The sequence below is a fragment of the Tyto alba genome, unplaced genomic scaffold (assembly GCF_018691265.1).
Source record: "Tyto alba isolate M040663 unplaced genomic scaffold, T.alba_DEE_v4.0 Super-Scaffold_22, whole genome shotgun sequence".
NCBI lineage: Eukaryota > Metazoa > Chordata > Aves > Strigiformes > Tytonidae > Tyto > Tyto alba.
Genome location: NW_024881296.1, coordinates 40,866,170 through 40,882,531, shown reverse-complemented (window position 1 = coordinate 40,882,531; position 16,362 = coordinate 40,866,170). Strand labels below are relative to the sequence as shown.

Sequence of the window (16,362 nt, the reverse complement as noted above, 5' to 3'; positions counted from 1 at the left end):
GATAAAAGAACATTATTTTATTGTTTACATTTATTTATTATCGGGCAGGGCAGTAGAACAGAAATAACAGTGCTTGTAGACAGCAGCTTCTTCACAGTACTACCAGTTCTGCTATTGATTTGATGTGGGACCCTAGGCAAATCCATTCTTTTCTTTACACAGGTATATCTTGCCGTCTGTAAAGAACATGTTCTTGAAATGTGAGATAGCAATTCAATAGACAGTGAAACAGTTTTTCCCCATAGAATAAATGTAATATACAGGAGACGTATACAGGAACTTAAAAAAACACACACAGTTGTAACACACAGGGACAATACATATGACATGGCTGACAGAGAGGAAGAATCAAGTTCACCAGTTGTCAACTCAACATCTGACGATGACAGATGAGGAGGATGAGGTGCTGGCTTTTCAGAAGCTGGCTTTGCAATAGCTGGAGATACAGAATGCTTAATTTAAAAAAATAAATTGACTGCTAATTGTCCTGAGATTTTGATGAGCAGATCTCCCTTGACATGAGAGTGAATCTTCAGGGACCCCGTCCAATCATTCCGAAAGACTTCAGCTGCTTCATCTGTGAGGCCAAACATCCACTATACATCTTTTAGTGTGAGTGTTCATGCTGCCTCTTTTCAAATGCTTACATTTTCATTGTTATCATCATCCTTCACAGAGGCCCACTGCACACAGAGGTCAATCGAGTCGATCAAGGGGAAAGGACAAAAACAGGGTAATGACAACAGTTAGCAGAACAGGGTATTAAATGATCAATACTGGAACTCTGAAACAAGGGACTGAGAAGAAATGGATAGCATGGTGTTACTGCACCTGTTTCCTTCTTCCAGAGATTTATCTTGTCTACTCAGACTGCAAAAATTACTAAGCAGAAGCTGTTTCTCACTGAGTGTTTACACACCGTCTAATCCTGCCAACCTCAGTTGTGATACGTATGTGCTACTCTGATAAAAATAAAGAGAGATGACTATTTTCAGGCCAGTGTGTTATTTTGAGGAGGTTCATTTTACACACTGAAAAAGAAGATATTTCAACAAGCAGCCAAAAAGCACCCTTAAGAAGTATGTAACAGAACTGGAAGTTGTAGCTGAGATACATAAGCTGTTAGTCTACTTCCAGGGGCACTGGTCATAAAAATCAGTCCCAAGTTGTATATTAGACCCAATATAGGTGCAGCTACTTTGTGAAACACTGAAGTCTGCAGCTGATGGAGTTCTGAGCAGGGCGTGTCAGTTATACTTGTCATTTGACTGAATGACAAAAGCACGACTATATTCAGTGACTTGACCAAGAGGTAGTCTACAGTAGCAAACAGTATATTGGTTATGAAACCAGTATCTGGATTCTAGTTAGAACATCGATTTTGTCACAGTATCTTAAGGCTTATTTAAGAAGCAGAATTAAAGCAAGCCATATATACATGGATAATAAATTTGCTACTTAATGAGTTTGATGCCAATGAATCAGAATCTCACAGTTTATTCAGGCAGCCTCTCATTGCTCAAACAACTCAGCAGGCAACCTATACAAAGTACTTAAATGCCTCAAAAAAAGGAGAAGGTTCTTAAGAATAAATTAAAAAAAAAAAAAACAAAACAAAACCAAACAACAACAACAAAAAAACCTGAAAAAAAAAACCAAACACCACAACACAAAAACCCACAACACACTAGAAAACACATCCTTTTAAGAAGCAGGTAAGTTACAAGCTAAAGACCTCCAATCACATCAGTGACAAAACTCAAACATTGAAAAAAATCTCAGAAAAAATACATTATCTCAAATTCCTCATTCCTACTCCAGCCCTGCTCACATCTTACAGAAGCTATAAACCTCTGGAGACAAGAGAAACAAATGGACACAAGGTTATTTTGCAAATAGCTCTTCAGGTGTACAAGAAGCCTGCCAGCGTAAGATGCAGAAATGGTATGCTGGAAGTGGAGCTACACTGTGCAATGATGAAAATCTTCTAGGCCATGTTGCAGTCCACAGAATAACCCCCTATCAAAAGTTACAGGCTGGTATATTTTGGGAGAGGGTGTGAAAAGGTAAGACAGAGGCATAAACCTCACCACAGTGGCTGTATCCTGTTTTGCATCCTCTCACTACGAAGCCATGGAAGGGACTGGAAGATGGTTAACAAGTGCCCGCCTTTGGGAAACGGAGCATGAGAAGTAGCAACAACTGGAATGATGCTCAGCTGTGAACACTGGAATAATGAACAGAGACGGACGGCTACAGGGAATGACCACTGCAGGACACCACGCCTGGAACGGTAGCAAAAATGAGGGGAGAAAAAAGTTAATCACTAGCTGAGCGTGCAAGCAAGTTCCTGCAATGAGCTCATTCCTTCTCAAGTGAGCAGCAATGGACGAAAGACACTGGGATGGGATCAGACATACAGCGAGCCAGGTCAGTGAAGGGGGAAAGGGGAGGGAAGAACAGAAGAAAGAAGATAAGCAAGCTCCCTCACTGACTCATACCAGAGCTACTGCTGCTGGAAGGGAGCCAGATTTGAGCTGGAGCATTTGCCTCTGTTTTTTCCCCCCTCAGAAAACCGTGGGGAAGTGAAGCCACCAAACTCAGGCATCTACCTGAAGTGCATTCAGATTTTGCTGACTGTAAACCCCTTCTCTAAATTACACCTAACCTCAGAAAAACTCAGAATCAAAAGCATGCAAGAGTAACTTCAAAACATCGTCTTCTTTGGCTGAGTTTTTGTGCTGCCCTGAAGTAAGATTCATTCTTGGATCAGTGATTTCACAACGTAAAATACAAAACCCTTCAAAATGAGATAAATATATAAAGTGGCAGCTGAGGACAGCAGAGTTATATTATTCCTCAAGTTACACATTGCTTTTTCCTAGGTAAATTCCTAATCTGCCTTTTCTAAAGACCCTCTTGTCAATTGAACACACTTTTCTCAGCCTCACACCCTTCAAAAGCAATTTTAAAATGTGTACCTATTTCTGTAAAATTTATCACGTATATCAGCCTCAAATTACACCCAAATCAAAATTCTGAGTATTAAAAACATTCCAACTGTTTCACAGTACTCATTACCAAACACCAACAGGTATCTTGTATGTGGTTTACTATTAGTGTTGTTGGCTGCTTGCACTCGGTCTTGTTAAGTGAAGCAGTAATTTAGCAACCTCGGCTCGTCTGTTAATGTCTCTCCTAACATGACATGTAGTCTCACCCTGATTTCTTTATGGATGGATTTACAGTTTGGTTCTGTCTTCTTGCAGCTGAATAAGCACCTGACAGAAACACCCAACTGAGCATTCACATGTTTATTTAGAAGTGGTCAGTGAAATCTCGAGGAAAGACTCCAAGAGCTTGAAATGGCCAAAAGCTAGAACAAAATAAATCAAAACTTTTCTAACTCCATATACCACAACTTAGCAACAAGAATGACAATTCGAGAATTACCAATTAAACAAAAGACCATATGTAAACAGAAAAATCAATTTTCATTACGATTTCGCTCTAATAAACAGGCCTTGCAATTTCTCAAAGTTTTTTGTTTTGGCTTGTGTTGTTTTTTTTTTTTTTTATAAAAAGCATTTACAAAAATTGTTAGCTAGCAGAAGAGAAATCCTGCCTGAGAAGATAATTAAATTTTGTTTCATAGTTGAGCATTAATGAATTAAAACCTATTGCTTTTAAATATAAGCAGCAATTTACAGGACTCCTTTAGAGATAAAAAGAATACTATGTCAAATAATATCTATGATCTTATACGACAAAGCATGAATTTAACACTGCTTTCATTGTATTACCACCATGGCAGCACGGTAGCATTTCTGAAATCATACTTTTGTCCAAGTCACTATGTCAAAAGACATGCCAGTGCGCTTCAAGCACCAAATGGCTAAAATGGAGTGAAATGGCTCAACCAGCTAAGATGCGTTCAAACATAAAAACTAGTCATGCTTCACTTCACCTTTTGCTGTTGTAGTCAGAATTTTACTCTTTGTATTTCATAGAAAACCAGAAAATAATAGGTGGATCTTTGGGCTTAAACAAAATTTTGATTCCTTGCCTTTCAAGCTCTTATTACGCACAGATGTAAGACATCAAGAGATGACTCGCACACTCTTGTCAAACAGAATGAGATCTCTTCCTCAAAAAAACCTGAAGAAGTTGTCAAACGTTATTGCCAACACAGTCCATTCTAGAAGTTCATCCTTTCATTATTTTTAATTAAAAGTCTGGTTTTTACGTCCCTCAACAGCCATACCACAAGCCACTTTAATTTTACAGATCGTACCAGCAAACCTTTACAAATCAATTGTTGAGCACGGGATTAAATAAATGCCCTCAAAGATAAGAACACTGGCAACCCTTGTCATTCCTAGACCTCACGGAGCACAGTACCTCCAGAAGAAGCAGCAGAAGGTGCAGGTAGATGCCCTCAGAACCAATGTCCACAGCGGATACTAGACCCGAGATACAGTGCTGCTAGATGTCTGACTTTCGGAACATCTGCATACAAGCCACTTCCACATACCAATCAATCCTCCTTCACTCAGCCGGTGAAATTTGGAGTCTGTTCTGAACCTGACTCCCAATTAGCTGCACAGCACGGACACACAGCTTTGAACATACCAAGATTCGTGCAGAGCTGATCATGCTGGAGGTGAAGCAGCCCATACATAGTGGTTTGCTGTTATGTAGGCAGCATGGCAACTGAGCACCCTTCCCACTGGCAAGACACACACGTTAAACCCAATGCGAAAGGGTTATTCCTATCCAGACCAACTCAAGAGAAGACAAGCATCAGACTGCATGTAAGCCAAACAATAAGCAAACCTCCTATTAGAAGCTGGTTTTACTACTTCTTTTTCCATCTACATTTCATCTACACTGACAATAAAATGTCAATGTAGATGCAAGTGATCATACTTAATTTCGGTTTATATTTCAACTCTCAAGTAAATAACTGAATAGCCCTCTCTCTGTAGTCACAAACGTTAGTTCTGACAATGACTGCTTAGGTCAAACACCTCTGAGAAGAGACAGAATTACACTTGTCTCCTTTTTTAAAAAAAATAAAAAATAACGCAGAGATGTCACAAGCTCTTGAGGCTTATTAGCAAACATTACTAATGGCATGTAAAGCAGAAAAAGCCATTAAAAAGTTTAACAAGGAAATAAATAGAAGATAGCCAAGTCACACTTCCTTTGCAGACTATAGTGAAGTGTCTTCTCTAACCAAAACAAATTAGAAACACTTCTATTATGCAAAGTAACGTTAAAGTTTATAGTTTGGGAAGACAGGGATTTCCTACTCTATTCCTAATCGCTGGACAACTAAACTACTTCTCTGTTTACTTTATGATGCCACATTCATGATACGGCATAGCCTAAACATTTTCTCAAAAGAAAATAAGCCTTAATGAGTTAACCACACGCACGCACAGAAAGCCTGCTACCTGCCAGACAACCTCAGGCTCTACATTTTTTAATAATGAAATAGTTACTCATGCCATTACATAAATATTATTACATAATATCTCCTTTGTATGCAAAATTAGAACTACAATAAAATAGGTTCCTTCTATTTCAATATTTTATCTATTAATCCCACTCATCCACTTAATAATTTTGAGCTGTAGATGCACCAGATCACAACAGCTTTAAAATCTCACATTCCTTTGTGCCTAAATAGAGAACAGACAGATAATTCTAAAACAAAAAAAGAAAAACCACAAAAAAACTCCAACAAAAAAACCCACTCTACTATAATCACTGGGTGAAGGGAAAGATACCGCTGTTTTTATTATGTGCTTTTTGTCTTTTCTAAAATTGAATGTATATACCAATACCTGATTTTCAACATGTAAGTCAATAAAATACGCAGAAATACTGTAATTCCCAAGGTCAGCACGACACAACATACATTTAAAGGGATTACAAGCAAGGATGCTTAACATGTCTAACATCTCAAAGAGCGCGGCCTTTTTCCCAACTTAATATATGGGTAAAGGACAATAAACGTTAATTTCCTAAACACTAAATTTGTTAGAAATTCGCTCCGATGGTCAAAAACATACTTGAGATGCGGGAAGACTACAACCGCGGGTCCGCAGAGAAGAGGCGACGAAGAAGTGGGATGTGACATTAGGAAGTCTCAGGGGGCAACATGTGGCCCGCGGTCAGGACGTTCCCTCCTGCACTGCAGCACCGATGCCTTACCGTCTTGCGCGACCTGCACCACGCCAGCGCAGGAGCCACATAAAGCCCCTACTTTGTAAGTACTGCACAAGTCTCACTTGCGACTGCGTCCGAAGGTTCCCCCCCCCCGTACGCCCACCCTTTCGCTATTCGCCCCGCAGAAACACACCTCCAGGCGCGCCGCCCTCACCCCCCGTGCCCGCACCCGCCCGCCTGCCCTTTCTGGGGGGGGGTCGGGGGGTGCTGGGGGGCCGCGGAGCGGGGCGGGCGGCTGCCCCCGCTGTTTGCACAGCTGCCGCCGCTCGCTCGGGGCAGCCCCCGCCGCGCACAAAGCCCCGGCCCGCACCTGCGGCCCAGCCCCGCGGCCCCCGCACCGCCGCCGGCCCCGGGGAGGGGAGGGGAGGGGGGGGTGAGCGGGCGGGACGCGCCACGCCACGCCACGCCACGGCACCTCCGGCGGCGGCTGCCGGGCTCCCCCGCGGGGACACCCGGGGCAGGTACCCCCCTTCCCCGCGGCTCCGGGGGCCGGCTGGGCCCGGCGCGCTCCCTCGCAGCCGCCGCTGGCAGGTGAGACGCGCCGCAGCGGCGGGTGGGGAAAAGGGGGGGGGGGGGGGGGGGCGCGACCCAGCCACAAAGAGCAGGAGCTGCCGCTGCCTCCGCCGCGGGGAGAAGGGAGATTGAAGGAGGGGGGGGGGGGGGCGGTGGTGGGCCCGGCGGCAGCAGGACCCGAGCCGCGGCGGGGCCGTCCCCGCCCGCCCGGCCGGCCGGCGGCGGGGAGGGGGGGGGGGGTCCCCTTACCTGCAGGGGTGGCGCCGAAGACTCTGACGACGGGCACCCGCCTGGTCGGGGCGTCTCGGAAGCGGGACTGGCAGGGGTCCAGGCCGGGCAGCGGGCTGCCCATGTAGTAGTCGGCAGTCACGATCCGCACTGAGAACATGTTGTTGGCCGCCGCCGAGGCGCGCACTGAGGGAGCGCGAGCGCGGAGCCCGCACGGCTCGCTCCCCCCCCCCCCGCGCCCGCCGCCGCCGCCGCCGCAGCGCGCGAGCGAGCGCAGCCCCCCGCCTGCCGCTCCTCGCCCGCCCGCCCGCCCGCGCGCGCACGCACACGCACGCGCGCACAGAGCCTCGCGCGCGGGCACGCGCCCTTCTCTGTCCGCTGCTCTCGCTCTTCCCTAACAACCCCCTCCTCTCCCCTCCCCTCCCCTCCTCCGGGCGCGTGCGCGGCACGCACGCACGGGCGCGCGCGCGCGCCCCGCCGGGGCGCCCCGCGGGCTCTAGCGCGCGGCCGGCCGCGAGCGCCTCACGGGCGGCGCGAGCGCGGGCCCGTCCCCCCGCAGCACCACGGGCACCGCGGCGGCGGCGGCGGCGGCTCCCCGGCTCCGGGCTGCGGCTGTTGTTGCCATGATGATGATGTCACGGACGCAACCATTATGGGGAACGGGGGAAGGCGGACGGGCCGTGCGTTGCGGGGGAGGCGGCGAGCGGCTGGGTTGTGTCACTCCTCGGCACGCGCCCGCCCGCCCCTCCAGCCCGAAAGACGGGGCGCGAGTGCGCGTGGGAGTGGGGGGGGGAAAACTTCCCACTGCTGCCCTTCTCCCTCTTGTTAGCGGGGGGGAATGTGTGTGTGTGTGGGGGGGTAAGCTCGGTGATTCGGCGATCGGCCGCGCGGTCTGGGACGAGGCTGCGGAATCCCGAGTCCACGGATGGGGCGGGGAGGGAGCGCTGCTGGGACACGATGGGGTTAAGCTGGGTCGGCCGCCATTTTGGATGCCGCGCCGCCCCGCTGCGGGAAGGTGAGTCTCCGCACGCTGCGGGGGCCAACAACAACAAAAAAAAAAATAAATAAAGAAAAGCGGGGGCGGCAGGGAAGGAGGCGGGAGACGGGGAAACCTTCTGCCGCAGCCGCCGTCGTTGCGGCGGCGGGGAGCGGGCGTAGCGGCGCTCTGAGGGAGCGCTTCCGCCGAAGCCTGCGCCCCCTTCGGTTGTAACGGTCCCTGCGCGCGGCGTGCCGCCGTTGGGGGGGGGGGGGGGGGGGGGGTCTGGAGAAGGGCGGCGGCGGTTGGTGCCGTTGCCGAGCGCGCGGGTGGCGGCGGGGCGGGGCCGGGCGCGCTGCGGCGGAGCGGCGGGGGCTGCCCCCCCCCCCGCCCCTCAGCCGGGCCGCCCCTTCCCCTCCCCGCTCCCCCCCCCCGGGCCACCGGCCGCCCGCCCTTCTCCGTCATGGAGGCTCGTTGCCTCCCTGCGACCCGGGGAGTGGAGGGCAGGCGTCTCCCGGTGGGGCTGAGGGAGCCGGCTCCCTGCTCCAGCCCCCGCGGGGGCGGGCGAGACAGCCCCTGGGAGACCGGCCGTAACTGGGAGGCAGCGGGCCCTGAGAGCGAGGTGCCTGCCTGCTCCCCGGCGTTCATTTGGGTGAAATTTACCAGGGGTTGGGTTTCTCTTCTTTGGCCCTTTAGGAGAGTTTATTTTGCGTTTTCCGGCGCGCTCGTGCAGGTTTTCGTTTAAAATGGTAACAAAAACCTTGAGTTGGGATTCCCGTTGCAGTCTCTTTGTCTCGGAGCGGAGGATTTGGGGCAAAAAAAACGACACCAAATATCGAAAGACTTGGCAGTGTGGAAGATCAGCCTATAAAAAGGCCAAATATTCTTACATATACTTAGAATGATATTGTTACATATGCGTGCAAGACTGGATGGTATGAGACAAACGTACAAATCTATAAAATCTGACAAAAGTCCAATATGTAAAACATATGTTTCGCATTTTGCTTACATATGTTTTGGTTTTAGATTTGAACAAAAGACAGGTCAGGCAGTTGCTACCCTTCATTTTTTCATTGTAATGAACAGGAAGCTTGCCTGTCTACTCAAGGGTAACTGGTTTCCTACTCTTTCTTTGTAAGCTGTTTGTTTTCTCTAGCTCACATCTGTTTTCCTCTTTAAAGTCATTTTGATGCAAACAAAATAAAAAAAGTCAAACTACCTAGTCATCAAGAAATCTTGCGTCACAGAAGTAGTTGAAATAGGGCTGAAACCCAAACTATTTTCATTGTATCTAAAGAATAACTGAGCTACAACTTTAATTTTTTGACAGTTATTTACATTTGTAAGGCTAATATTTGGAAAACCTTTGGAACTGCGGGAATACTCTTAAGCATGCTTAAATTTCACAGAAGCTAATAAATGAGTAGAAGGTTACTGGTGGAACATGTTAACAAATAGCATCTCTAGCTCTTGTTATTTGTGTTCTCTACTGTTGCTTAACTAATGCATTTCCCTCATTTCCATAGGATTTTGGTAGGGACGTTGCTCTGTTCTTGCGTTACAGCATTCTGTGCTCTGTTGTCTTTCTGTTCACATGACAATCTTAACTTCTTGAGCATCGGATCTTCCCATCACTGTTCATTTCATTGACAGCTTAACGTCTTTGAACGCTGGCAGATGTGCTCTGGTGTCCCTTCCTGAGTTTAAGATACTATGACATCAGCAGTCCACTACTATATTCTGTTGTCATATACATAAGCAGCAGAACATGATGTGTGTCTGCACCTCAGCTGGATTAGTGCATAATCCGGGACACTGATTTAAACTACTGGAGGATTCTGGCTTCTTCTAAATGAGTGTGTGAGGTGTAGGCACAAGTTCATATCTGGTAGTTCTGAAGAGAAAGCAATTGCCCACAATAAAATAGTGTAGATAGCTGGAATAACTAACTTTATAGAAGCATAAAGCAGGATTCACTAAGGCACGTCATTCAGAGTCTTCTATTTCATTACAAAAAATTTTACATTATTAAATCAGAGAGAACCATGCTTTGAATTGGAAGAACTGTTGCAAACGGAAGGCAGTAGGACTGAGACAAGAACAGTTGATACCTAACTGAGAGTCAGTTTCCTGTTCATATGAGGTATTAATTTGATTTCTGAAAGTGGTGAATGTTTCTGAAAAAAAATTGAGTTTCCTCCATGCAGACATTTATGTGGAACTCACATGCTTTCTGAGCTGTACCTTTTCAGTTTCAGTTTCTTAGAGCACGCCTGTGCTTCCGTATTCTTCTTGCAGTCAAGTCAATAAGTTAGTCTGCAGAGTCACACCAAGGTAAGAATATATTTTCAGGAAAGGTTTGAGTCAGCACTGTCATGGGAGGTCCCCTGCCCTCCTCATATCAGTGCAAGCATTTGAATAGCTGCATAACAACCTGGATTTGGAAACTGATCCAGGTAAAAGTGATCCAACTAAAAAATATGGGTTAGTTTTAACTTAGATTAGGTCCCTGATCTGCCTCATTATGTAGGTATGTGAAAGCATGTGCTCACACAGTGGAGGAGGCAGTGCAGGGGCTGAGTTTGAGCAGCAGAAAGAAAGAGAACGCTTTTTTTCCAGCAGTTGGTTTGTGGTAGTTTAAGCTGATCACTAGTTTAAGTTGCTGAAGTCTAAAAGTCAGATTAACCGTTACAGTAGATGACAGACACAAAGCCTATTTCTGAATTTCCTACATTTCAGCTTGTGTGTCAGGGTTTGTTGTTAGCGCTTGTTTTATTTGTTGCTCATGGACATATGTGTATGCATCTACCATATGTACATTTTCTTGTAGTGTATGCACCTACTGTATGTAAATTTTCTTGTAATTTGTTACCTGAAAATGCTGCCATCCTAGGATGTCAATAATTGCAAAACGAAACATCCTGGTGAGAGAGCACTACCACCCAATTTCCCTGGTATCTACAAACTCTGTATGTACTCTTTCTAAGGTTTCATCCCGTTTTCTGTTATAAAGCGAGTCACCCCCTTTCTCTGTTCCTCCAGTTGCTAAGCAGCAGCTGTTCTCCCCATTAGCTAGCCATGCATTTGCATGAAAATAATCAAGCTTGAATATGTAACTGCTTCTAATCATGCACAGTTAAACAGCTGTACAATAAAAATGTATTAGTTCTATTAGTTATCACCATAACTGGTGACTGTCTTAAAAGTTAGAATTTCTCTATAGAGTAAAATCAATATAGTTTTTTTTTTTTAACAAAAGGCACATCAGTTTTTTCTTTCTCCTAATCCATTCTATGTACCTTACTTAAAAAAAATGGTCACAAAATTATATCTGCAGTTCACAAAAATGTATAAATGCAAATATGAAGACACAGTCATCTAGCAACTAAACATGATGGGGGCAGGGAAAAGCCACATTTTTCAAATACTTTCCAAGTTATTATAGTAGCAGAATGCAGCAGAATTTGATGATAAAAGTTTAGACTATAACACAATGGTAAAATTTTGAACAGTACATCTTAACTGCAAAACTGATGGGTATCCTTGTTTGAATTCCTGTTGATTTCCAGGCTGTTCCGTTATTTCTGAGCTCTATGGTCTGAAATCTTGGAGTGCTCTCTCAGTCTGGGGATCTCCTGGATTTATCCAAACTGTATTTCAGAATGAGGGCTGAGTGTGGCCCACATATTCTCAGGCGTTGATTTTTCAGGTGACAGAAACATGGTTTCTGCAGATAAAAAATCCTGGGCACCCATGGGTCAAGAGTAATGTGTGGTCCACCCGGTTGGTATCCTGACCTAGAGGGTCAGACTGTCTACATTCCACAGGAAGTTTATTTCCCAGTGTGCCCCACTAAGTGAATCAAAAAGGTCTAAATCTTCAGATTAAAATACTTGGTGCTACGCTGTGTAATTTTGGACTGCCAAACCTGTGCATACTTCGACACATCTGAGAATCCATAGTCTCATGTCAGGCTCTAAGGCTCCCTAAACACCCAGCGCAAGAATAGGTCCTCCTGATCCGCAAAAGTGAGTACACTGGATGAGCAGCTGCCTAGAAATGCTGAGGAAGTGTAAACTGATTTTTCCCTTGCCCAAAGAAGTAAGGCTGAAGTCTTCTCTCAAGATTCTCAGTTTGGAGTCTTCTCCTAGAGTTAGGTACCTAAGCAAGTACAGCCATTATCTGATTTGGGAGATAAAAACAACCAACCAAACAAACAGAAAAAAACCAAACCAACCAACCAAACAAACAAAAAAAAACCACAAGAAAAGCCAGCTCTTTCTTCCAAGCCCAGTAGATCTGGGATTTGAAAACAGATCCGCATTTCACGCATGAGTGCCTTAACAGGAGGTTAATGGATGTACTAATGCACCTGTGCAAAATATTAGGAAAGATTAATTTCTGATGGTTTTTCATGTTTTAAGAATGGTTATTAGACCGGACATTGTAGGCAAGGTACGCAGGAGGATTCCTCACGTGAGAGCCCTGACAAGCCTTGCTTATACCGCAGGTAGTTAGGCCCACTTACGCCAGAATTTGAGGCAACATTACAGATGCTCATCGTACCAGTTGAAAGTCAAGCACTGTCTGGATGTTATCAGATAAAAATCTAAGGACAGCATGTGAACAGCAAGGAATTGAGCAACTTGTGGATCGCAGACTAGTTTAAAGTGCCGCTTAGGCCGCTGAATTCATTTGTGGAGGTAACTGTGCTTTGAAAATAATACTCAACATCCTGATTTGTGTGCAATTTTAATTTTTTTTTTTTTTTTTTTTTTTTAATTCTCAGTGAACAGACAGAGGCTCTGCAATAGGCTCTGAAGTGTAAGGCAGTCAGGTTCTGTCAGAACCAGGGCAATCGCATGTAATCAATGGCCTTGCAGCAACAGTGTCTTGCCACTAGAAACCTGATGGGAAAACTAACCTGGGTCTCAATTATGAAAATACTAGAAGTGTCAAAGCAGTCTTTTAGCAAAGCCTATTAATAAATCTATCGGAGCAAGAGTGGTGCCGTGTGATTGGAAAATAACAAATGTGCTTGAGGAGAGCCCAAGGAAGTGTTAGGTGCAACGGTTGCAGTATACGGGACATAGGAAACAAATTCTAACATAGGATAAGTGAAGATGTCGAAGTGAAAAAAAAACATGAAAAATCTTTAGTGAAGTAAAGGTAGATTTTGTTGGGGTACCTGGGCATTTTTTTGATAAAATAATTTATTGAGAAAGGAAACAAAGTAGATCTATTCTGTACTTCATAAAAGGATTCAGTATAGTGCCATATGAGAAATTAAGTAGAAGGCATAACATAAAGGATTGCTAAGGGGAAATGACAGTGAATTGTGTTGAAAGAAGGACTGTAAAACTGGAAGTTGGCTACAGGTAGAGTTTACCCATTTAATGTCTTGAGCATAGTCCTATTTAGTATATAAATAAAACTTGCTGCTAACCTTAAGTTTGGAGAACAGGCAAATCATATAGGAGCAATTGTGTGTTTTGGATTGGAATAATAGAAATGTCATAACATCTTGCATATGAAAGACAAGATTTCGTACTTTAAAATTGCTAAGAATTTTCTGCTCTGAACGAGAACATCAGAAATGACAGAAGATCTGGGAGTCTGAGTAGTATGAATCTACCCCCATGACGGGTCCTAAAGGAGAAGTACAATCCTAAGCTGCATGAAGTGAGTTATTTCTGTCAAAGCAAGTGATATATCAATGTGGTTATACAAGAGCTTCGTCATACCTTATTTGGACTATTTTTTAAGTCATCAAGAGGGATGAATTTAAACCACAAGAGGTATAGAGGTACTGAAAATGATCATAGATGTGAAAAGCCTGTTTTATCAAGAAGATAAAAATTAGTTGGCTTCATCTAGAAAAAGAAAAATATGAGAGAATATAAGTGAACTTTGTAAGTATATCTGTAACTTTGGAGTAAGCAAGTAGAAAAGGTATTTAAGCCAAAGAATGGTGTTGGTGTAGAATGTTTAGCTATAAATTGGTAAATAACTTGCCATGAAAGAAAGTTTCTAACCAATGGATGAATTAATTTCTTCTCTCAGTGCAAGTGGCAAGGCAGAGCATTTTAGCAAGTTTTAGTATGGAGGTTGATGAGATTATGAAAAGGGTTATATGAGGTTTGATGATTATCACACACAGCTGCACCCAATGATCAAAACTCTAGAAGAATTGCATGTAGTTCCCCTAACATTTCAATAGTGGGTTCCTCTAATCGGTGCAGACAATTTAGTCATTAGGATAAATGAGTTTTCATCATCGTTGTACAAAACACATTGTATTCCATGGATATCGTATAGCTTTCTGTTTTAGAAAACCTTGACTAGCACAGAATGCAACCCTGTTACAACACGTATTGTGGCCTTATGTGTATGTTCGTATCTGTAAATGAATTGTGTATACAAATTCACATACATGTTTATATGAAAATGTAAAAGCTGCCTTTGACCATTTTTGTTTCCTGGGTTGTGTTTGCATTTGGTGACTTTCAATCAAAACTTCTGTCTGAAATGTAACTAATTCAATGTTTTATTTGTTTTGAAAGTAACAATGTTTTTTCTAACATTTTCAGGTCTTGCCATTGCCTGGTATCAGAAAAACCTACCAGTGAATATGTGTACAGGAAATGCATAAGTATTTAAGGAAATTATATAAACTGAAATGTAAAATTAATAAAGAATTACACATGTAACAATGTAGAACTATACCACTTTTTTTTTTTTTTTTAAATTGAGAAGGTGTGTTTAATTGAGAAGCAGGATATGCACAATGTAAGAAAATGGTCAGTAAACAATTTTAATTCTAAAGATGAGATTCCTGATCTGTTCCATGCTGACAGAATTCTACATGTCAGGAAGGGATTGAGGTTCCCTCCCATGCTTGGAGAATGACCTATTATAAAGAGCAAAATGTTTATATGATTGCACAGGGAATTAAGTTTGATATAACAAGAACACACACATTGTTGGGGAACAGTTAACAGTATAGTAATGAGTGAAGTTTAGTGATTTGATGTATGACAGTGAGAATTTTGTAGATGAAATTTGATTAAGATGAACTGATTAAGTCATAGATAATCAAATAGTGCTAGAGCTGTTTCTATACGGAGCACTGCTGAATCAGCGTAATTAAAAAAACACTGCTTAGTGCTTGGGTCTAATGACCGTAGAAGTTGGGTATGGACTTAAAAGAGACAATTGTGTGTAATGACATATCACATTTGTACATTAATGCTGTTTGTGGGAATGGTATGTGCTTGATCCTTCCATCATCTTCCCAGGAGAAAGCATATGTGACTGGGTGGGGTTGGTTAATTTAAGTGTATTTAATTGTAGATATGTATACCAATCCCTACCAAACTCTGAGATTTCTATTCCATACAGTGCAGCTCAGGGAAATGGTTGTAAGAATTGTTTTTAAACAGGCAAGCAAAACATAATTTTTCATATTCTAGTTCTGATAAGTAGCTGAAGCATTTAGTTGCAACTCTACATTGAGAAATATGTCTGGCGTGAAGAGAGTAAGCCCAAATGGTTCTAATAGTAAGTAATTAAAAAGATGTCATAATGGAAAATTTTCAAGTACTGTAACTGCCAAGAGTTCTATCAGTCTCCTATAACTTATGTAGCCAAATATATATAAGTATGTGGTTATTATCTGAATTTTTGTTGGTTTAAAATGTGAAATGAGTTTCTGTGGATGAATCACAGAAATGCTGTATTTTTTTCTGCCATGTAGTGTGAGTTACTGGAGGCATTCCTCATTCATGCATCAGACAGAGTGAAAGAAGCCTCAGTCCAGTGTGTTGATCCCAAACAGCCATCTGTTATCCAAAAAGAGAGAGGAGTGTTGCCATAAGAGTAAACTTTAAATGTTTCAAGACTAGATTAGGGATGGCAGAGCTCCATTAAATGCTTTGTCCATCTCTGTCAGTATTGGCCCCTTTAACATATGACTGTATACATTATGCTGCAGTTTCAGATGCCTGCCATTTTTTTCTATTAGGACAATTACCTATAGTTTAGAACTCAGTATATGTTTCCTGTATTGTCTAAATCTTTCCATTCCTAATTAAGTATGTTTATATAGCCTTTTATCACCTCAAATAATTATTTTTCCTTCTTGAGGTTTATTTCTTTGAAATAATTTTCCAGAACAAACTGAATGTTAAGAAAAAAGCATTTTGAACCTTTTACTTGCTTACCTTGAGCAAGTAAGGTAACACTTGTTTAGGTTTGTAACCTTTCCATTTGAGTCTTTCCAACTCCCAAAGAATTTCTGTTATTTTTATGTGAATTCCATCCAATTTGCCGAGAACTCTCATGTAATATGCCTAGAACTCATTGGTGAATTCCAGGCGTGGTTGTAAAGAGCATGGATGAAGAAT

General features: G+C 43.5%; 1 protein-coding gene and 1 long non-coding RNA gene across 2 annotated transcripts in view; one reads left to right on the top strand and one right to left on the bottom strand.

The window, feature by feature from the left end:
- The window catches only part of REV3L (REV3 like, DNA directed polymerase zeta catalytic subunit), a 129,177-nt gene extending 121,977 nt beyond the window's left edge, over window positions 1–7,200 (bottom strand). Inside the window, 1 exon segment of the mRNA XM_042795717.1 lies at window positions 7,000–7,200. Within this exon segment, the coding sequence (XP_042651651.1) occupies window positions 7,000–7,138 (139 nt within the window). The 5' untranslated portion in view covers window positions 7,139–7,200.
- Window positions 7,201–7,877: 677 nt separating this feature from the next.
- On the top strand, window positions 7,878–14,782 carry LOC116964160. The gene is made up of 2 exons (XR_004408593.2): window positions 7,878–13,639; window positions 14,548–14,782. It is a non-coding gene; the product is annotated as an uncharacterized LOC116964160 (long non-coding RNA).
- The last annotated feature ends 1,580 nt before the right edge of the window (window positions 14,783–16,362 follow it).